Raw genomic sequence first — 23,540 nt, 5'->3', positions numbered from 1 at the left:
TTTGAACAGCACTGTTTAGTTTTCAGCTGTGGTATCATTTCCCTATCCTCCATTCCACTGAAACCCCAGGGTACATTTGGTCATTGGACTGGACTGCAAATAATTCTTCCCTATTAAGTGGGGCAGAGCCCGGCCATTCTGTGACAGTGTGGCACTTGGTGTTTTGCCAGAGAACTGGCCATAATGCCACAATGAGTCCTCGGCAGAGGGCCCAGTGCATGAGGGCATGAGACGCTGGAAATAATCGAACGGAGACCTACTTAGACCAAATAGATACTGGAAAGAGAAGGAACAGGTTAGCATGTTTGCTGCTTGCCATGCATATAGAAATCCCTTAAATTTATTGTACAGCATCCCATTAAATTTTTAAAGCATTAGATACATCATTTGTTTTTTTTCTATCTATAGTGAGAACCGAAAATGCATCAATAATTATGAACGTTTTGTCTCAAACTATAGCTAGCCCCCACTGAGTTTAGGACTAATTCATTAGGATTACTTTAATTAAACCTGCAAACATATCACAAATCATATCAAAAAATATTTTATTTGAATTTTTACTTAACATTTATTGCTTGAAAATAATTCAAATAAAATAAATGCAACATATAATTCCTATAATACACAACGAGTAAAAATGTTGTGATCAGTAAGATATTTTAATTACATTTATTATGACAATAAAAACAATTATGCTACAAAATATTTCTCTTTCAAAGAAATGCTGTATTTTTGAACATTCGTCTTTTTAAGAATACAAGATAATTCTCAAATTTTCCAGCAAAATATCAAAATTAAAAATGGTTCTTCAGCAGCAAATCAGAATGATTTCTGGAGGATCATGTGACACTGAAGACTGGAGTAATGATGCTGAAAATTCAGCTTCGAGTCACTGGAATAAATGACATATTAAAGGTGCTCTAAGTGATGTTGGGTGACGTCACTTCTTGTCGACGTTTAAAGTACTGTCAAACAAAACGGAGGCTAGCTAGACCCTCCCTCCTCCTCATCCACACACTAACCCCCCAAATCCTTCTTGTCAGTTATTGGCTGGAACAGTTTGTTGTGTTTCGTGGTGCGGGTGAGCCCAGTTTGTTTTTGTTGCCGTTTGTGGAGCCTGTGGTGTCTGCAGAGACCGCGTTTTTTAACAGTTTGTTCAGGGGACAGGCAGCTTGCGGATAGCGAGGAGATGTTTGCTGTATGTGACAAAAAATGGTTTGGCCTAAAAAACGCTTCGAGTACCTTTAAAATATATTCAAATAGAAATATGTCATTTTAAATTGTAACAATATTTCAATTATTTTTTATAGATGATTTAAAATTGGACTCAAATTTACATGCATTTGAAAAGCACGACAGGGACAAAACAGCATTTTTAAATGAAATCTTTTTATTGTTTAACGCACTGCCTCACACATACACTGGATTCCTTTGCGATGTGCAATATGGGACAATTACTATGAGAATGTGATGGCGAATGGCTGCGACTAGATTTGCTGAGTAGTAATCTCACGTTTAGAGTCGAGCAGAAACACTTCCACATCTGTAAGCAGAGAATCAGATGTTTGTAACTCTGAGCCGTTTCTTTATGCCACAACAGAAAGAAACATCTCGACACCCAACCTCATTCCTGTGTGTTCAGCACAGCATATAAAGGCAATAATACGACATACAAAAATAAAATCAAAGCAACCATTTGCCAGACTTCCTGCTCATACACAGATAACACAATACATTAAATCACAAAGTTACACCGCAAAAAGAAAAAAAAAAAACTGGTGGGGAAAGCCACGTTAGAAAGAACAAATCATCAAAAAGAAGTGTACACCCTATACCCTGAATCCTTCGTGACCCTAGGAACCAAGGGTAAACGCTAGACGGTGTTCACCGCTCCAGTCAAAAACACACATCCACGTGGCAGTGCAACCCCCATGACTGCAGCGAAAAGACGGAAATAAAAAGTAATCCAAAAACTTGTTCTATACATTTCAATTTATGGGTTTGTTTTTGACATATATGCACATGAATGTTTGTTCTCTCTCAAAACATATACACTCATTTCATCGGCAGATATGCCTGGTTATAGCGCACCAGGGGCACTTAAACGCAGTTATTTCACCCTGTAGCTTTTAATCCTCCTGTGTCGGGGTCGAGGATGCGCCGTTTTCGTTTAAAGCCCCTGTGCGTCTGACTTCTCTTTTCTCCGAACACTTCCTGCACCCTCCCTTTCCTTACAAACCTCCATCTTTTGAGTATTTTTTCCCCTGGAGACACAGATACAGATAAAGTTGGAGAGAGAGAGAGTGAGAGATTGAGAGAGAGGGGGAGTGAGTGTGCGATCAGCTGAATGCCAAGCCGACCCCTTGCGTCCCACGCCGTCTCTCAGCCGATCTCTTTCCACTGCCGGTAGAACTCGGTGATGTTCTTCAGCTCCATTCCTGCCGCTGCCACCGCCTGGACAGACACCTACAGCCGGATCGATGGAAAAAACTGTGTAAACACACCATCGCATCACACAAACGGACACTACGACAATAACCCCAACGGTTCTTACAGAGAAACATCTGGATGATTCTACTCGGTCTGGGTGGCATGACAGTGTTGGGGAGTAACTAAGTAAAAGACGTGATGCTACGAAATAGCGTAGCTTTCTATTTAAGAGATTAGAGAATACTAAGATGTTTGTGCTAAGAATACAACATGTAAAATTCTAGAAATTAAAAATATTTATTTAATTTGAATAAAAAAAACTGGTTTGAATGAATGATTCAAAGACTCGCTTATAAAGACTTTTTAAATGGATCTCTTGAATGAATGATTCGACGACAAATACAGTCGCTTGTCGTCACCTACTGGTGTGACAATGTAAATGATACAATCTTCATTTGAAGCATCAAGTTACTTTCAAAAGGTGATTTGCTCTATTTTAATCGCCACCAAAGATATCAGTGTTTATATCTGAACTATAAACTTTTATCCCAGTGCTTCTGTGATTATTTGAATTACTGTATCACAGAAATAGTGAGACTGTGTGGTTGAAAAGACTGAGTGAAGCTCTTTCACATATAAACATGACAACTGCTCTCTCTGGCTCAGCGGCAGCACCAAAGCAGATTGATACGTTTCGTGTGATCGTACTTGTCAAAGGTTTAATAGACACAGGCGAAATGTTGTCATTTAGGAATAATATCACTAAATTGGTGTTTGAATCGAGTTCGCGATCTTTAAATGACTAATCGTGCAGCTCTAATACTGTTATAAAGTTTTGGTTAAACTGCCAACCAATACCACACTATAAAAGCCTATTTGGAGTCTTCTAATGGACAACTGACCTTCATGGGAGCTGATCTTTCAGTCAGCTCCTCCAATGAGTGTCCTGTCAAAATGGTCACCATGCCAGCGGTGTCTTCATCTCCACTGCTCTGAGATCCCGTCAGCTGACGACAGCTGTCCACCATCTTATACAGGTGCCTGCCAACAGGAACAATCAATGCAGCGATGCTGTCTGCAGAAAACCCTACAGGGCTTCACGACTGCATTTAAAATCACTTCGCTCTGAAACAAGAAGTGAAGATGCCGGGGCTTACCAGGCCTCTATGTCCTGTCGTTTTAATTTGTCCCTCTCAAAGCTTCTTCCCGACTCTTTTTGACAGCGGATGTACCTGTTGCATAGTAAGTAAGAATAAATGCTCAGCATCGACTCAGCTCTACAGTCTGGAACAAACAGAGCTACAATCCTCAAGATGTACCTGTTCCCTTTCCGAAACTCTGTCTCAAGGAACCGGATGCCATCTCTCGCTCCAGAGTTCTCTTTCTTCAGCATATCCAGACCATCAATCACTGCAAGAGATCAGAAATCTCAGTCAGGCAATTTGCAAAAACATATATTGACTGATCATTCCTGACAGTTAACACCTTCTGTGCAAAATGCCCATTTAAGATTACTTTTCATTACATATGAGGTGCCAAACTGGAGAAGTCTCGATCTTAAATCATTCAAAGTGTAGTCATTAAAAAAAAAAAAAAAAACTAGGCCTAGTGTAAAAACTGTTAGGCAATTAAAAATATTTGCACATAAAATCAGAAGGCTGGCAGAAGGCCCACTCTTTTTTACCAATAAATTTCCTTTTACATGTCATTTTCCGTTTCTAGGCTGAATAAGAATCATTTTGAGTCACACTGACATGCTAATGAATCATTCAGAATGATTTCATAAAACGCCTCGAATTACTCAAAAGAATGTTTTGCCCATATCAGGCTTCACTATGGTTTACAGACTAGTTTGTGCAGTCATTTTAGCAATGTATATATACTGTTACAGAATTTTTATTAATAAACATGAATTAGCTTTATATTGTTATATTTTCTTATTTCAGATTTTTGTATTTTTAGTACTTCATCAAACTTATTTTAGTTAGTTCTAAATGCAACAAAGTTTCATAAATTTCTAGGTTTTCATCAAATATTTAAAATATCATCCTTTTTCCTGAGTAAACAATGAATTCTAACTTCCGTTTGTATGCTGTCCTGTTCCGCTCTTCATAGGAAACCATTGTTAAAACAGGCAAAAAAAAAAAAAGAGCGACTGAATTAAACAGAACTTTTTGAACATTACTAAAAATGAGTGAAGGGTTAAGCTGTGCTATTGTTGGCTGCCACAACAACATCAATAAACTGAAGAGATTCCTGGAAAGTACCGTATTGTTCCGAATATAAGACGACCCTGAACATAAGACAACCGCCCCACACACACACACACCCACACCTTTTCAAGATGTACCTTTTTGAATACCAAATCTTTATTGCTTTAGAAAATGCTTACTGAATGCATACTGAAATTTTTACTTTTTGTATTTAAAGTAGGCCTATGGTAAATACTGGTAAATCATCTGATCCAGGGGATATGAAAAGACAGCAGTTTCTCCCTAAAGTGTCGGAGGGCAAGCGCTAATCCATTACGCCGCATTAAAGCGGCCGCTTCAAGGATATTGACAGGCAAGTGCATCAGTATGTAGCTGAAATAAGAAATGAGGTCCTCGCTGGTGTGTATGTTCAGCTCTCTGGCGATTTCCAGTGCCTTCAGCTGGATGACGGCTCTGGTTATGGGCAGCCCCTCATTTCATTTTTCTTTTTGTTGGCATTTTTAAGACTGTCTTTTTGGGTTTGCCATCTTCTAACATTACACTCTGACACACCGTATTTCTTGGCTGCTGTTTGTTTGTTGACTCCGCTGCATTTATCAGTTCTGGGGGAAACACTAGTTTTACTCATATTTGGCGCTCCCTATTGTTGCGGGTGTATTATTGACATGTAAACGTTCTGACAAAGAATATAAGACGACCACATTTTTTCCAGATGTATTTCTAAGAAAAAAAAACACTGTCTTATATTCTGAACAATACGGTAAGTGTTTTGAGCACCAGCAAATCTGAAAATAATGTCCGTATACGGCGCCATGTGCCTTGGATTTAATGCCAAAGACTGAAAAGAGAAAATACGCAGTATTTAAAAGGGTGATTCACCCAAAAAAAAAAAAAAAAATGACTCACCCTCAAGTTGTTCCAAATCTGTATGAGTTTCTTTCTTCTGCTGAACACAAAAGAAGATATTTTGAAGAAAGTTGGTAACCAGACAGTTGACGGTAGCCATTGACTTCCATAGTAGGAAAAAAAAATACTATGGAAGTCAATGGCTACTATCAACTGTCTGGTTACCAACTTTCTTCAAAATATCTTCTTTTGTGTTCAACAGAAGAAAGAATATGTGCACTGTTCTCATTTTGAGGGCAAAACCCCCCAAACTTCACCCGATCGGGAGCTGGATGAAGCATATGAGGGCAACTTCATGTCATCTACGCACTTATTAAACTTTGACGGGTGAGGCACTGACAAAAGATGGTCAATGCAACATTGTAAAGTGATGGCACTATGGAGCCATGTGCTTTTTGAAATAATTTTAATAGCTTTAACGTTACATTATCAGCTCTGAAAATATACTAATTGGACTAGAAACACCGAAGACCGGAAATGTAAAGGATAATTACGCTAATGAGTCAGACGAGACTGCATTCGGGAAAGAGATGGATAAATATTTTATTTTAGCTTTATTTAAATGACTGAAAATGATTTCTAACAGTTTTAGTTAACGGAGTAATCAGATGTATTCATTTCCATGCCATTTCCAGGCTATGTCCAGATTTCCCACGTCTGGAAACTCTCCTTTGGAGATGGGAGGAGACTCGTGGACTGACCTGTGCGAGGGATGATGATGATGAAGCAGCCGCTGGCAGCCAGCTGTCTGAGCAGCCCCAGGTGCTGGCAGAGAACTGCGGTATCTGGCACCAGATAAGGAGACATGGAGGACTGGGCTTTGGGCTGCTGCAGACTGCCCTCCAGCTGAGAGACCTCCAACTGCAGAGAGAGAGAGAGACAAGGAAATGGTTCATTACTGCTTCAATTAATTGAGTACATTTGGATAAATACTTTGAAGACGACGTGCATTAATGAAAGTTAAAAATAAACCCAACAGCTGGTCTGACCTGTAGGCGCAGCTGGGCCATATCTCTCATGAGCCGGTTTCTGCGAGCTTCCTCCTCCGCCTGTGGATGAGATGAGGCAAGGTCAACATCACCTCTGTGTAACCTCAAAATATTACTCAGATTTTACATTTAGTAAACACAAGGTGTGAATAAGCAGCTAAATATATTTTTACCCTTAAAAAGGAAGAGAAAAAAACACGCAAGAGCAGTATACAGTAAATAGACAGGAAAACAAACGCAAAAACAGTGGTGATTTGGGCATGATTCTTTATTATTATTTTTTAAAGAATAACTTTAAAGTGCACTTAAAGAGATTAATGGTTAAACCACAGATAAATGTAACCTTACAATTCTGGGAAGTAAAATACAAAAAGGGCACCTTGCAGTTTCACACATTTCAACTCTAAGGTAATATTGTAAGAGTGAGGGAAAATATAAGGACAGAGAGATATGTATTAAATATAAACTACAAGCATTGGATCTTTTGTAAATTTTAAGATGGCTTTGGAGATTAGATTTATTTGCATAACATGCCCTTATTGTGCCGATGAAGTTTAGTCATGCTCCTGCTTCAGATTTATATGTTATACCATGCATATTTCTTGTTTTTAGTTTATTGTGTACACTACCATTTAAAACACTTGACACTGACAGCAATGGTTGATCCTTAAAAAGGAAAATTTTTACAGTCAATATTATTGTCTGTGACCATAAATGTCTTACAGACCGAAATATCTATTATGAAAAACGCAGGATCAATAATATGGGCCAAAATGAATGGATAAACTACTGCTGCTATCCAACAACATTTTAAAACCCTCCATATATTCCGTGTTCATCTTTGGATCTGTGACATTTTATAGATTCAAACACTGAATTTTGAAAAGGCTTTTCATGATTCATGTTTACAAATTCCCATGATTCCACTAACCTTACCTCAATGTCATCTGATGGTTTCAGAGCGGAACTAAGATTATCTGACACGTAGTGCTAATTTCGTCAGCTATTTTTTTTATTTAGTCTTAGTCCAGTTTGTAATATTTTGTCTCCTCTTTTTCCCCCCCGACATAAATAGTTTTTTTGTAATTTGAAATTTTAGTCTCGTCTTTTTTCGTCTACGATATTGCATGTTATTATAGACACAGTTATCGTTTAATGACCTTGGTGTCTTCTTGTCATTGTCTCTTCTTAGTCATGGAAAAAAAAAAAAGGTCGTTGATGAACATTTTATCGTCATACTTTTCGTTAATGAAATTAACAATACTGACACGTGACAATGCCGAAAAATTCTGATATGTTTAGATGTTTAGAAATAACAGATCTCATATTTATGCTTTGCCGTTTACACAGAGAGATGACTGAAGGAACAAATAAATAAAACTGGAATTGAATTAAAGCTTGCAAACTAAAACCAACAGAAGAGTCTTCTTAAAATAATGCAGGACTCTCAAACTCTGAGCTGGGTTAACAGCAGGGACAGAGAGTTCACGCTGACTGCAGTGGTCATGATTTAGTGGCGTCTTATGAGAGACCTGCGCTGTTGACTACAGCCTTATTACATGAATGCCTGGTAGTCTATGACATGCTTTTCATTCGCAGACCCTGAAGGTTTTAATGAAATTGTACCAGAAAGGGCCGCCTCTTCACCGGCACAGCAAGGTGGCACTTCAAGCATCATTTGTTCTACCCGTAAGGGCTGCATGGTTGCTTGGCAACATAAGGCTCTCAAGCAAAAGCTCACAAATGTGGTGAGGTTTTATGAAAAAGCCTTGTTTTCTTTACCGCGGACATGTCTGTGTAGACCCTATCATTTAGAGGCACTTTCCATGACTATTCTGGCATGTATTTAAATGCTACAGCTACTGAAATCACCAAACGTGCCAATGCACCGAATACACAAAAGTCGTCAGATGATTTACTGTTTTAAGAGAAAATTGTTTCTAGTGCAAATTGAAGCAAAGCTATTATTGCTAAACTAACACTTTGGCTAATTACTTCTTCCATTGCAATTAAATATCATGTCTTTTACCATGCGGAACTGGGCCTTGGCCTGCTGAATCAGATTCTCCTGCTCTGATTGGCTGATGCTGGTGAAGATGCCCGCCTCTGGGTTGAAGTGCAACACGTTGCCTTGGAGACTTGTGAGGAAGTGACCAAAGCTGCGAATGCAGCACACGCGCACCACACACTGGACAGCACAGAGAAAACAAGACATAAAGAGAGAAAGCAAAAGACCACGAATGTTAATTGCACTTATGTAATTTAATGAAATCCTCTGCACACTAATTAGCTGGAACCAGCTACTTGACAATCCCTGAACAATACATTATGACACTCAAGTAGGGATGAGTGAGGATCCTAAGAAATGTAATGATTCCAACTGTTTTAATAGTACTTTTGAAAGCACTAAATAATTCATCCCAATATATATATATATAATTATTTGGTGCTTTCAAAAGTACTGCTGACACATTTGGAATCATTACATTTGTTAACAATGTTGGAAACAGTTGTGCTGCTTAATATTTAATTTATAACCGGTGATACTTTTTTCATGATTCTTTGATGAATAAGAAGTTAAAAAAGAACAGCATTTATTTAAAATAGAAATATTTTGTAACAATATACACTACCGTTCAAAAGTTTGGGTTCAGTAATATGTTTGCTAAATAAGTCTCTTATGCTCACCAGGGGTCTCATTTATAAAACTGTGCGTAGGAACCTTACTAAAAGTGTACGTGCGCCCGAAAGCCAAAAAAATATTCAGACTTATAAAACCGTTCGTACGCCAGAACCTGCGCAGAATTCACTTTATAAATCCCAGTCAGCGGAAGATTGTGCGCACATGCGTCTCCACCCCGAAATAGCCATATATGGAGCTTACAACGCCTAGTTTTACTATGCATATCCTCATCTGCATATCATTTGCATATGATTATTTATCCACGTGATGACGTTTAACGGTACAAGACACGTTACATTAATAAAAATCAAGTAGTTGCCTATCCTTGCCTTGTTTTTGAATACATAAATCAAATTAAATCATAAATTTGTCAATCTTTTCCACTGGCCGAATTGTATTTTTAATTGATTTATATTTTTAATGGAAACAGATGCCTTGGGCATTATTTGCACGAAACTATTTTCTCAGACAATCTGGTATTATCATGATAAGCAATTATCTCTGTGGTTAAAACATTAAAACACAGCACGCAAAGGAAAAATGTTCAAAAACATCGCATCCACAACAAATATTTTTATTGATTGAATATAATTTTTTTTGTAACTTCTCAGTAATGATTTAATGTTTAAGTGTTTAACTCCATTAGTTTGAATGGCATATTTAATCTAAATGTTTATATCAGAAGTAAAACATAGTTTAAATCATTATTTTATTTATTTAAACTGTTATTTGCGTCAGTTTCACTAAACATTTAAGAAGGGATGGATATTTGCTTCAAGTGACAGGCTTGGTGAGTGAAATTATATTTGTATTATCTTTCTGTATATGTTTAATTTTCTTTAGATTTTCTGTCTAAAAGTGACCAAAAAGACACTTAACTCCAGCTCACCATTGGTGTCGCCAAACTGCTCCATCTCCAAAACGTTCGTACGCATGGGTCAGAGTTTGCGTGAATTTTTCTTAGCAATGGTAAAACGCACATCAACCGATCACTTGTTTAGCGTTCATGTAAACACTACATTCAAATTCACCAATCGGAATGAATTCAGTTAGATTGAAACAAAAGGTGTGCATGTAAACAAGGAATAGCGACCGCAGAAAGCAAAAGCTGAATCCCGTACATTTTGAACGATCTCGCCCGCCGGACAAGTCCGGGAAAAGGAGGATGGTTACTTACTCAGCTTTCTCCTACTATTCAGCTTTCTCCACAGAACAAGAGCCTGCTAGCTTAGCTTCCAAAGAAAGACGGCTGACACTGTGTACATTCTGTGAGTGAGATCCAACCCTGTATGGGCGGGCTGAAAACATGCGGAACAACGCCATCTACTGGCTGTAGTCTTTAGCCTCTGGCCAGAAAATCCTCCGATGACGCAAAATGACGATTTTTGCGTCATCGGAGGATTTTTTCCAGACAAAAAATACATAAATCTCTTGTCTCAGGGTGAGAAAGCATGGTAATTCTAAAATACTACAGGTTTTCTACTAATACAAAGCTTAATGCTAAATCCTGAAGTAACCCTTTAACTGACAAGCTGAGCCATATCGCATTAATATCGCGGACGTATCGCCAGCAATAATTAATGCGATATGGCTCAGCTTGTCAGTTAACTACGGCTCTTTGTAGTAAATGCCGCTCCATCTGAAAGCAGGTGATGGCGATTTACTACTAATCAAGGAACCGGCTTTACTGACGAGATGCGCATAACAATCTCATGCGATTTATCGTGCAGCCCTAGCATGGGTCAGAGTTTGCGTGCAGGTGCGCAAATTTTCCCGTCAAGTTTGTTTTTATAAATCACAACTTATGTGTCAGAAGTGGCGTATGCCTCGCCTCTTTCAGGGCCTGTTTTGTGCGTATGCAACGGTTATAAATGATGCCCCAGGGCTGCATTTATTTGTACAATTTAAAGTCCTAACATTTTAAGTACTAGGCTTCTTTAAGATTCAAATGTTTTTAAAGGAAAATAAAAGGAAAAAATCTAGTATTCTTAAAAAAATAAAATAAAATAAAACTTAACCTGGTACCATTGGTAACCTGTAAAACCAGTTTTCCACAGTTTTACTAAATGAACACAAGGAAAAATGTATATCCTAAATGAATTATGATTTGAATATATGAAGAATGCAACTGACGACACAAACAAATTGTAAAAATAATTCCAAATAAAGAGGTAAGTGTGATGTTACCTCATCCAGAGGGGTAAGTGGGGGTCTCTGGTTAGTGAAGTCCAGGCGTCGATGGGCTACGCTGAGGGCAGGAAGGTGGCGGAGGGCCAGATCCTCGGGCAACAGCAGTGTCTGGACCAAACCAGGCTGCTCACACTCATTCAGGAGTTCTGTTACATCCTTATTCAGACCTAAATCTGCATCAGAACGAGAGAAAAATATTGCGTTATGAGGGAAATTAAAGGATATGTTTACTTTAATACAAAAAAATATAATAATAATGACTTCTCTCACCAGTTTCTAAAATCTTGCTGCCCTCAGGAAGTAGATTAAGCAGCACTGAGAGTCTGTTCCACAAGCTCTGAGAACTCTGTTTGAGAAAAAAGACCAACATGTATACAAAAGTGTAGCGAAGCAACAACACCAACAAAAAAAACGATTGTGCGGTTTTCTCAAGAAAAATGCAGAATTTTCAGATGTACCTGAGCGCACATGAGGATGATATCAGTGTTCGTCCTCAGCCAATCCAAAAAGACCTTCACCACCTGGATGAGACCCTGATTGGTCAGAATCTCCAGTCGCTCAGAAAGGGTTTTCTCACTGGGAAGCGACTGGTTGCTGTGAACACTGCCCTCAGAATCAGAGTCAGGATCTGTAAACAGCAAATCAAATAATCTTAGTTTTTATAAGTATGGCTAAATCTGCACTCCCTTAAGAAAATAACAGTGCTTAAAAGACGGGGTAACATTATAGCGTTAAAGGGGCTTTATGCATTATTAACTTTTTTACTGACAATGTGTGAATAGCTTGTAACAAAACTTAAAAAAAACGAGACTTTCCCGACTTCCCAGGTTGTCATTATGAAAGCCTGAAGACCGATTGGACCTGAAGGACTTTGGTTATATGTAAATGAAGTGTAACATCAGAGATTCAAACTTCAAATTTCTTAAAAAGGACTACTACTACTTTTCAAAAGTTTGGTGTCAGTAAAGATTTTTTAAAGTAAATAGTTTCATAATATTAGAAAAAAAAAAAGAAAAAAAAAAAGCTGTTCTTTTGAACTCTATTCATCAAAGAATCCTGATCGTTTCCATAAAAATATTAGGCAGTGCAACTTTTTCCAACATTGATTATAAAAATATACAGTATATGATATTAATCTTAATAATAAAAAAAATCTTAAGCACCAAATCAGCATATTAGAATAATTTCTGAAGGATAATACGACACTTAAAACAGAAAAGTTATTTAAAATTGTAATAATATTTCACAATATAATTTTTTTTTTACTGTATCTTTAATCAAATAAATGCAGTTTTGGTGAGAATAAGAGACTTCTTACCACGCTAAAAAGTGTAACGTATATAAAAAAGTTAAAAGTTAAATTAATTGCAGAAAACTAAAATGACTTCTCTGTATGCAATATACCTTTGTCGTTGGTTCCATTAGCGATCTCTGGACTCATGTGCTTCGGTGTTTCACCAGCAGGAGGTGTGGCTTCTTGTATTGGGGCGGGGTTTGAGTCTGGGGTGGGGTTAGTGGCAGCGGCAGGGCGGAGCAGAACATTGCTAAAGGTGGGGGCGAGCCGGAAGCAGCGTTTCGCCTGGAAGAGCTGAGAGGACATGGCCTGCAGGTTACTGCTGATGCTGGCATCATTAGACACTAAAGGGCCGTTGGTTACTGGAGGGGTCGAGTTTTCCTCTCTAGATGGTTGCGGCTGCTCGTTTTCCTCTGGTTGCTGTTGTTGTGGCGCATTCTCTGCATCCTCCATGTCTTCCAGGTCCGAACGAGATTCCTGACTGTTCATGTCGGAATCCGTCTCGACGTCAAAAGCAGTGCCGCCCTCCTCCTCCTCTGAACCACTTTCGAAGCTGCCATCCTCTCCCAGTGGTCCCTTCCGCCCTTCCCTTCCTAAAGAGTTTATCTGGACCCTAGTGGCTCCCAGACCGTCGACCGGACCACCGCCTTCCTCGTCCTCTTCTTCGTCACTCTCAAACCCCTCGCTCAGGTCGCTCTCGTCCTCCTTGTGAGCGCAGCGTCTGCGGCGAAGCATGGAGAGTCGTGAGAACTTCCGCTTCTGTTTTTGCTTCTCCTCAGCTGATCTCTTCTTCTCCAGGCTTTTCTTCATCCCCACTGTACTTCCATTCCCCTTAGTCACATCTTCCTCATTCTCCTTGTCCTCCTCTTCGTCGTCCTCCTCTTCCAGGGAGCCGTTCTGCAGGGTCTTCTCCTCTGAGAGAGCAGCACCACTGTGATCTCTGGCTTCAGCGTCATCTACGAACAAATGCATCACACTGGGAAGGTTAGTTTTAAGTTTGAACAATCACATAACAGAAAAAACAAAGACAAAAGCTTTTCCAAATCCTAGAGAGCTGCCTAACTAGACAGCCTTTTAAGGCATAATAGGTGCTTTATTACAAAAAATAGATGCCAACATTATGGTGCTTTCTAAGATAACTACTTCTTACTAAAATCTAAAACACCACTGCATATTTTCTTCTGGCAGATTACGAAAGTACCCAAAAGTATCTTACAATCAGAAAGACAAAAGCACATAGAAGCAAAGAAGTACCCGTACCAGTGTTATCAGTGCGCAGGGGTGGGACGTCACTCTCTCCCTCCTCCAGTTCAGCTTGCAGTCGAATGTTGACATGATTGACCAAATGGGAGAACAGAGCCAATGTGAAAGCGATGGAGGCGCTGTACTGCTTTGAAGCTAGAATTGAATTACAGTTGACAGATGAGTTTGTACTTCATTTGTGAGAAAATTTAAATAACAACTGTGGTTGTAATGTTTCCAACAATGCCCTAACAGCCATTAAATCAACAGAGTTTGGATGGATGGATGGAAATCACAATTCTACAGTTTCCTGATAATTTTTCATGACCAAAGAAACCTGAAATGTTACATATTATATAAAACCGAAAACATAAAAACTAAAATCGAACTCAAAATATTAATAAATATTATAAAAGTATATAAATAGGACCTATGTAAAAATATAAATATGCAGACATGACAGTTCACAACAGGGAAAAAAAATATCTCATGGCATGTGGTGACTGGTTTGGGCAAAAAGATTTTATGGCTTTTTACAATGTTGTATCTGTTAAAGCTGCAGTAATACCAGGAAATTGTGCTTTTTGCATGATGTATCAGAATAGGCCTGAAGCAACACACATCTGCCATTTCACTGAATAAAAATAAATAGTTTGAAGCCAGCACTATTTTTAGGTTGGTGAGGCAGTATCTGTCTGCTTATTGAATGCAAATTAATGACAAAATGACATGGCGTAAAATGAGCAGCAGATGTTGAACATCATGATCAATCCTTTCAGTCCCTACTTACCCCCTCTCTTCAGGCTGTGCACCACCATAAGGCAAGTCACCACCATCTTGAATATGAGGCTGTCAGGAAGCACAGAACAGAGCGAGTCGTGCTCTTCCTCCTCCTCGCTGGCTGACTGGCTGCCGTGAGCAGGAAGGGGCAGGTAGAACAGCACCAGGTTAAAGTCTTCCAGCACGGACTGGCACAGTGACGTCAGCTCCGTCTCCATCAGACTGAAGAGGTGACAGGTTATTAGTAAACTTGATCTCAAATTCAATCTTGTACCTTTCAAGGGAGGGATAGGGATTTTATATCATTAAACGGTTTTGATGCTCTCACCTGTTCTTGGGCTGCAACAGGCTCTGCAAATACATGAAGCTCACCAGCAGTCTTTTGATGTCTTTTGACCTGAAGCGAGAATAACCAAATGAATGTGACTGCTGCTTGCCAATACTAGTCTCCACCATGAGGCTACGTAGAACGTTTTGTGTGGTTTCCAGAGGCCTATTGCATGAAGCCAGGTTCAGTTGCTACCCAGGAGTGCGTTTCCCAAAAGCATCGTTAGCCAATTATGGTCGCAAGTTCCGTCGTTATCAGCAAAGTTCAACAAATCGGTGTTTCCCGAAACCATAGTTCCAACGAACAGTCGCAAACAGCATCGCTGCTCGAGCTGTGGTTAGAAGCATAGTTTCTTGTTTGCATGACGTGGACTTAATACATCCTTATCTTGAGCAAAATAAGCAAGCTGCCATTCAGTACAATCTAGATCTTCTATTTCGAATATATACCAATGCCATTAATGTCTTTTAGTTTGTCAAGAGATTTATAGCGTCCTTTTCGAAAAGTGTGCATGTGCGTACATGCTCTAGAACGTAAGAACGTGCCTGTGATTCAATCTGTAAATAAAGCAAAATAACTGAGAAAAATTTGAATTAGTCTGCCATGTCCGTAATTTATTGCAAAAACCAAGCATTTTTTTTAGTTCTCAAACGGATTCATTAAATTAAGTTATTACTCCCAACACCTGCATGACATCATTAACCAATGTGGTCGAAAGACAAATTTGCGACAATATGGTTTCGGGAAACAGTCATGACAAGCTTGTTGATTTCTTCACCGACGCATCGTACTAAGGCAGTTAAGCAGCGAGTTACGCCGTTGTATGGGAAACGCACCCCAGGTAAGTTGGAGATTTGTTTAAGGAAACTGTTTTTCTGGCTCAAGAAGGTGGATTGGTTTTTAGCGGTGTTCATTGCCATGGTAACTTATGCTACACAGCTAACGTGCTCCGGAGGGTTAAAGATCGCAAGCCAAAATTGGACCAATCAGATGTGAGCAAAGTGACATATCTGATGCATTAAAGCCATTCCCCCAGTATCTAAGCTAACTTGTTTTCTTTTGAGCTCTTTATGAACCTATTTAATTATTATTTAAAATTCAGCTGATTCACTTGCATTGATATAGTCAGACATTTCTCATATTTTTACTGCAGCAGCAGTGTTTATTCATGTAAAGCCATGTAAATGCACTTAAATTCATGATATTTCTTCATAAATATCTCTTAATCTTCAGCAGAGAAGTGAATTGCGCGGCTCTCTCACGAGAAGTGAATTAAATTGACACTCCCCATGTTCCATGTGATTGGCTGTACGCATCACACTTTCAGGTTAATCACAAACTCTGGATCAAACCTGAGTTGACAGAGAACGTTTATACGGAGCATTCTGAGCCCGCTGAACCAGGACGGATTTGTATAGTTAAGTCAACTCTAAATCAGCTAGCTTCACGCAACAGGCCACAGGTCATTGCTGAGAGCTTTATAGAGCATTGTTAGGTGGTTGTTTACTGATCTCACCCCCAAGACTCTATTCTGGCCTCTAGATATGGATCAGAGGTGTTTTACAGAAACTTTCAATCTTAATTCATTCATTTATTTACTAAAATAATGCAGTGTTACTGTGCATCAGTGCACGCTCCATGGTTCTCAAACAGAGAGCCTAACCAAACTTCCAAGGGGGCCTACAGAACGACTTTAAATTATCTGAATAAATAATCAGCAATTCATTTAGATTTGTTTTGTACATTATTTCAGTCTTAAGCATGCTATTTTTATACTTTACACACCATTCTTGGTAAGATCCTTAATAAACTTTAAATTAATTTTCGCCTCAGTTCTTGAAACTTCGACAATCCCCCCCCCAAAAAATAAAATTTTATTGTAGTCAATTTATTTACTATATTGACACTCCCAGTTTCTGGTAATAGGGAAAAGTTTGAAGACAAGCAGCTTTGTCATAATTACAGCAGAAACACCGGTAGAAATATTATAGCATATATGAGGGGCCTTTGAATATTGAACCACTGATTTATGTTACAGGAACACACTGAACACAATGGACACATTTTCAGAAACATTCCTTCATCCTGTCTTTTATATGTATATAAAAGAGAGGGAACACACCTCTGGCGTGATGGTGAAAGTTTCTTCATCTCTTGTTTCTTCACCTGGTGGTACATCTTGGCTGCCTTGTCAAACAGACGTTTTAAATTCCCATAAGCGCCATCGAAGGGTGTCTCTGACTGAATACTGTTCAACGGGAAAAACCAGTTTGTCAAGTTCATGCAGGGTTATCAGATTCCTGGAACACTAATCATATTAAACTACAATTTAAAAGGAATGTAACAGTCCTTCACATCCCTCTTTATTATTACTGTGCTGTTGCTGCTATATTCATTTAATGTCATGTTTTACTTTATATGCATTAACATGATTCGGTTCTCAGAAGCCTTACCAGCGCAAGTAGTAGTAAGTAGCCTCCACATTATAAAATTTACTTCCAGCAAGCGTACCCAACTGATTAAACGGCATGCCTGTAAAAGACAACAATTGCATTTCCCCAATGCAATAATGTGAAATTCAAATAAAATGAAATAATAACAATGAATACCATTAAATGTGAATTAAAATTCACTGTTTAACAGAGAAAATCATAAAAAGCATGCTCTCCTGTGCCAGGAAAATGTGTTGTTGAGAGGACTCGCTCACCGGCGTGAGGTGCGACAGACAGGGCCTGGTGATAAAAGCGCTCCGCCAGCTGCTCTGCTTCCACTCCCGCCAGTTCGTTTTGGTACCGCGCTTCATAAACATCAAACGTGAACATGAGATCGCACTGCAAGACAGAGCTTTCCAAGGCTGATTTGAAGAAATATCAAGTGAGAACACACTTACCAAGATCTCCCAAGTACACAAGACATCTGTGACAAGCCATCTGGGCCCACTCCATCTCTTTAGGGGTGGCTGAGACTGGTTTCTTACGACCTGTGTACATTGAGCACAGAAAGGTTCATTCAGCAAACGCTAACACTGGGTAGTATGACAGGCTATAAATGTGAGATACAATAGATTTTGCTACACAGTATTCCCAAACTTTTTGACCAATGAACTTTTCCATGACTTCAAGTGTGATGACTACATATTTTAGTAACAAAAAGTCATTTAGGGATAGTTCACCCAAAAATGAAAATTCTGTCATCATTTACTCACCCTCAAGTTGTTCCAAACCTGTATACATTTCTTTGTTCCCCTGAACACAGGAAGATATTTTGAAGAAAGTTTGTAACCAGGCCGCTTTGGGGCACCATTGACTATCATAGTAGAAAAAAAAAATTAAATAAATATGAAAATCAATAGTGCCCCAGAATTCCCGCATTCTTCAAAATATCTTCTTTGTGTTCAACAGAACAACGAAATTCATGAGGGTGAGTAAATGATGACAAAATTTTAATTTTGGGGAATTTTCAATTTCCAGCCAATTATATATATTAGAGCTGATAACTACAGAAATTCAAAATTTCATCCTTTTCCAGGCTCAAATTTCCAAACCTCTCTGTAGATTTTTCAGATCATATTGAACAAATGATTCATACAGCATATATTATTTTCAGCATTATATATGCCATATAGTACAGTCATCTGTAAATACTTTTTTAATTGGTTATCTTGAAGTGATAACATGCACTTACATGACGAGAAGAAACCTAAAACGCTTTATAACCTTTATATATTCACCTCTGACACATCAGTTTGACACTGTAAATGTGGTTTGATGCTGCACGATCACCAAACAGCAAAGCACAGTCTCAGATGATCGTTTGCTCCTTTATCTTTTGCTGGTTTGAATGGCACACATACATTCGTTTAATGAAGTCAAAAAAAGACTCACTTATGGTAAAGACAAACAGTTTTGAGTAATGAAAATGTGCGATCATGCCATAAAAACACTCTGCTTATTTGATTTTTTTTTTTTTTGGAATTTTTTTAAAATATATTTTAGAAAACTTAAGTCTGGAAACACAAAAAAGGTCCATACATATTCATACTTGGATATTGCTCAAATCAAATTCCATAGTTTTCCAATCTGCGTAGGAACCCTATAACTTGAACAATGTACATTCACTAAAAATCGAATTATTTTCCCTGACATTTCCAGGCATGGAAATCTAAATGTTTGACTTCCCTGATATTTTTAAGTTCTCCATAATTGGGGAAATTTTTTATATATTGTTTATATTGTGGTAGACATATTTACAACATGAGGGCTAATAAATGATGACTTTAGATAACTTTTTTTGTTATTACTTCATAAAGATAACACTCACAAAGAGCAATTACTAGCAAATTAAATACAATTATGAAGTTAAGAGAGAGAGACAGAGAGAGAGAGAGAGACAGAGAGAGAGAGAGAGAAAGAGAGAGAGAGAGAGAAATCATATTTACTATAGAAATATATATTGTAATATTATTGTTTTTTTAAATTTCACTAATATAGTAACAATTAGGGGTGGGGAAAAAAATCGATTCTTAGATGAATCGCGATTCGGGACGTGGACGATTCTGAATCGATTCACAAATGTCAAAAATCGATTTTCTAAAAAAAAATTAAATAAAAAAAATCTAATAACGTAACATTGAAGGAACGCAAAAGGCGGAACTCTGAAGCGGACGTGCAGTGCGCGGACAGTCTGTGGCGTGCACATAACAGAGACGCGCACATAACAGACGCATGATGGCTGAGCGCCAAATCCGAACGGCACCAGAGAATGTCTTCGTTAAAAGCTAACGTATGGAACATTGGCAATTTCATTGTGATCTATTTAGTATTTTTTTGTATGAGAGCTAATTTCTGTATTGTTTAGTTTTCACATCAATATGCTGTGTAAACCGTTCTGATCTGTATGCAATATGTGCAATGCCAGTCGCCTACAAGAGGATGTTGGTTAGAAGTCTATTATTAAATGCTAGAGATTCAGAATATGCTGAAGTTTGTATTAATTTACTACAAGTATGCTGCTAGTACAGGCACACATTTATTTTCCTGTTGGTTCTCAGCAATGTTGGGACATATGCTGGCAAATGTAACCTTACAGTTGACTTGCCAAATCACTTCCATTTGTTTTATTAATACAATTAATATAGGAAGTATTGGAAGTAAGTTCGTTATGGGTCATCATAAATACTTTGCTTTAAAAGTACCAAGTAAAAATATTTTTTCAATGTTTTTGATAAAAGGCACTTCCCTGAGAATTGAACTTAATAAATGTGAAAAAGACACTTTAATGTCTCCGTTTGTCATTCTGTATTGCAAAGCAGATGAGAGTAGATCATGATCAGAAACCTGATTAGAAATCATTATGAATAAAATCGAATTGTTTTGAATCGAAAATCTTTTTGAATCGAAAATCGATTTTGAATCGAATCGTGGCCTCAAGAATCGGAATCGAATCGAATCGTGAGATGGTAAAAGATTCCCACCCCTAGTAACAATAATTAATATATATATATATATATATATATATAAACTTTTTTTTTTATTATTATTATTCTTATATTTAAAAATATTTTAGACTTATTTTACATTTGAAATTCCTTGATATTCCCCAGTTTTCCATGACTGTGAGAACGCTGCCTTTAATATGCGTCTGGAAACATGTCTCACCGATGAGTGGGTCGGTGACGTGTGTCCAGTCGATGCAGTCCTGTAACTCCAGCTGATAGTGTGACTGGATATAGAGCAGCAGGTGTTGGAAGAAGCCCACCCCAGCGATCAGATGAGTCCTGTAGGCACACTCCAGAGCACTGCGGCTGTGAATATGCTGCAAACACAGTCAGGATTTCAGCCTGATGGCCAATACAACAGCAAAAAACAAAACAAAAAAAACTACTTTTAAAAAATGAGACATGTGCAGTGTTACGTGACAGTACCTTCTTATTGGTCTTGATGACCTGAATGACCTCATAGTAGACTTTCCTCCAAAGAAGCTCTTCTGCCTTGCGTCCATAGTCCACAGGATGCAGGAACATCAGCTTTACACAAAGTTCCCGCAATCTGGTTATAAAAAAAAAATATATATAAAAAAAAAAAAAAAAAAAAAAAAATATATATATATATATATATATATATATATAACAAAAAAAAGCCCTGTTAAGTAAGTATATGGGAATGTTGAGGAGTTATTAAGAGCTAATGCAACTGCATCCTAACCAGGTGACAAGCAATAAAAGCTCTCTCTTCCACGTAAACACAACATAATCTGACCGATTATACTGCACTGTGCCTGGTTGGGTTGCAGAGAGAGTATACTTGTGCTTACTTGTTCCTCAAGCTGATATTCTCAGGTTTGAAGACCTCCCTATACGACGACTTGCCGCTGATTATAATATCCAACTTGTGCACCGTTTCCACCACAGCCCTTCATGAAAACAGACCAGAAATGATGAACACTGTTATATACACCACAAACTCACAATATAATAAATCCCATTCAACACTTTCACAATAATAATAATAATAAATAAAAGAAATCACAATTATTGATTTATGATTGAGTTAAATCTATGTGGTTGAAATTCAAACAAATTAGTAATGGTTTGCATTATATGGCATAATTCTCCACGTGTTTTTTCTTTCACAAAGATGCATTATACAGTAAATTAAAAACCTAAATTGTTTACTTACTAAAGATAAAATGTATATTTTATCGTCATGGGACTAGAAAATTTTATCTTCCGTTCCGAATGTAAAAAAACCTGAGCTTAGCTGTTGCTTTCAAACAATCTTTTTAACAATAAAAATGTATTTGAAAAAAAAAAAAAAGGTCCAGTTTTCTTCCACTAATCATATTGTGAATGTAACTTAACATCAGAGCTATGTTTTTGATTTATTTTTTAATGGTTAAGGTGTAAACACAGGCATCTGATCTAGAGCTTAATGATTAATTTCAGCTGCTCCTAACCATAAAAAGCCTACTGTATCATATTTGATACATGCATTTCTAAGGCCTCTAAATTATCAACATGATCAAAACCCGTTGTACATATTCTACAACATGCCTGTCATCTGATTGATATAGTTAATACACTTTTAGTAAGTAAAAGGCCTTTTAGTATAATTGTAAAAAGGTCCATCTTCAGGACATGGTAATAATGTGACTTTTTGCTGTGAAATCTTTACAGATTTTTATAAAGTAAATAAGAATATGTGTTACATTGTTAGTAATATTTCAAGATTAATATTTACTGAACTGAAGCAACTTAGGTTTACTTGACTATCCATAAAGCATTTTTTAAAAGAAAACTTTTAGAAAATGTTTTGTTAAAATGTATGTATCAACTATGATACATCAGGCTTTTGAGGAATGTTTATTTGTGCACCTCATCATTGTATTGCATTGCATTATATGTTTTGTCCCGACAATCAAAACTAGAGGTTTGATCATAAAACTAAGCATTTAAATATTATCTTTCTAAGAGGTTTTATTGGGAGATATAGAGGGACAAGACATATTTTACATGCATTTTCATAAGTAGTCTGTTATAAAAAATAAAATAAAAAGTCATGTATTTACATAAAAAGCTTTCAGAATTTAATCTTTGGCCATTTAAAAAATAAAACCTGCAATTAACTGTTCCAAGGGCTTTACAGGGTTAACAATCATTGCATAGTGCAGATGCTTTAAATATTCTATCTTCAATTCTCATATAATTCAGGCCTATCATTTTAATTACCCATATCTGTTCTTTTATAGGAAATAAAAAGAGTATCCGTGGACATAAATCATAAAGTAAATTTAGATTTAATGGCTATAATTTCATGCCACACATGCCAAATAATATAAGATTTCCAGATGAGACATAATGGGCTGAGAATGACTGTACGGCCTCTGTATTCAAGTGTCATGTGTCTCTTTTAGCATTTTAGCATTATCAATATATTTTCAAACACTTCTGAGCCCAAAAAACATCAAATACATAAAGAATTACTGAGATTTCCTGACAGTACCGGCCTGCTGTCAACGCTCTTACCTGTACAGCCGTTTAATATGAAGCACTTTGGCCTCTGGCTCGCTGTCCTGACCCGGTCCGCTCATCTTAGCAGTGATAGTGCGGCTGCTGGGGTCTGTTTTCGTGGATCTTGTACTGGTTCTGGTTCGTTCAGCTCTAGTTTAGCGCGCGGCTAACGTTAGCAGGCTAGCTAACTCACCTGTTTCCCTCAAATTACAACTTAAACACAAACGCTGTCGTTCCTGACCTCCCCCGTCACCGGCCGCGATACCCATCCGTTCGGAAGCCGGTGTGTGTACTGGTGTCGGTTCGGGTCAGCTGTCACATTTTGAAGGGGTTGTGTTTGTGTTGTTGTTGCTCATCATTTCGAGTGTCGCTTCGCGAGCGGCCATTTTTTCCCCCTCCCACCGCACACAGTTCAGCGACCGCTTCAAGTATCGCGATAGTTGCAACTAGCGCTCGGCTCTGCAGGCGAGATGATCA

At 37.9% G+C, this 23,540-nt stretch overlaps 1 protein-coding gene across 1 annotated transcript; it reads right to left on the bottom strand.

Moving 5' to 3' along the window:
* Positions 1-1,369: 1,369 nt before the first annotated feature.
* Positions 1,370-23,496, bottom strand: smg5 (SMG5 nonsense mediated mRNA decay factor). The gene is made up of 22 exons (XM_084385160.1): positions 23,079-23,496; positions 21,368-21,466; positions 20,979-21,102; positions 20,713-20,869; positions 17,946-18,035; positions 17,763-17,852; positions 17,509-17,587; positions 17,178-17,303; positions 15,056-15,124; positions 14,738-14,949; positions 13,966-14,103; positions 12,816-13,661; positions 11,870-12,039; positions 11,682-11,757; positions 11,409-11,584; positions 8,568-8,726; positions 6,539-6,598; positions 6,251-6,410; positions 3,750-3,840; positions 3,588-3,662; positions 3,333-3,471; positions 1,370-2,466 (listed from the first exon to the last, which is right to left on the bottom strand). Exons 1-22 carry the CDS (start codon positions 23,141-23,143, stop codon positions 2,383-2,385), a joined length of 3,285 nt encoding a protein of 1,094 aa, XP_084241286.1. The 5' UTR covers positions 23,144-23,496; the 3' UTR covers positions 1,370-2,382.
* Positions 23,497-23,540: the final 44 nt, after the last annotated feature.

The sequence above is a fragment of the Rutilus rutilus genome (assembly GCF_951802725.1).
Source record: "Rutilus rutilus genome assembly, chromosome: 17".
NCBI lineage: Eukaryota > Metazoa > Chordata > Actinopteri > Cypriniformes > Leuciscidae > Rutilus > Rutilus rutilus.
This window is presented reverse-complemented; position numbering and strand designations above follow the sequence as displayed.

What these genes read in the sequence shown, in the direction of transcription:
- smg5 (XM_084385160.1), bottom strand. Translation starts at nt 23,143, where the DNA reads ATGAGCGGACCGGGTCAGGACAGCGAGCCAGAGGCCAAAGTGCTTCAT. An exon ending in GTCTGTCGCACCTCACGCCG is followed by an intron (nt 17,588 to 17,762) that starts GTGAGCGAGTCC and finishes TGTCTTTTACAG; the next exon opens with GCATGCCGTTTAATCAGTTG. An exon ending in CTTTCACCATCACGCCAGAG is followed by an intron (nt 15,125 to 17,177) that starts GTGTGTTCCCTC and finishes TTCTCGCTTCAG; the next exon opens with GTCAAAAGACATCAAAAGAC.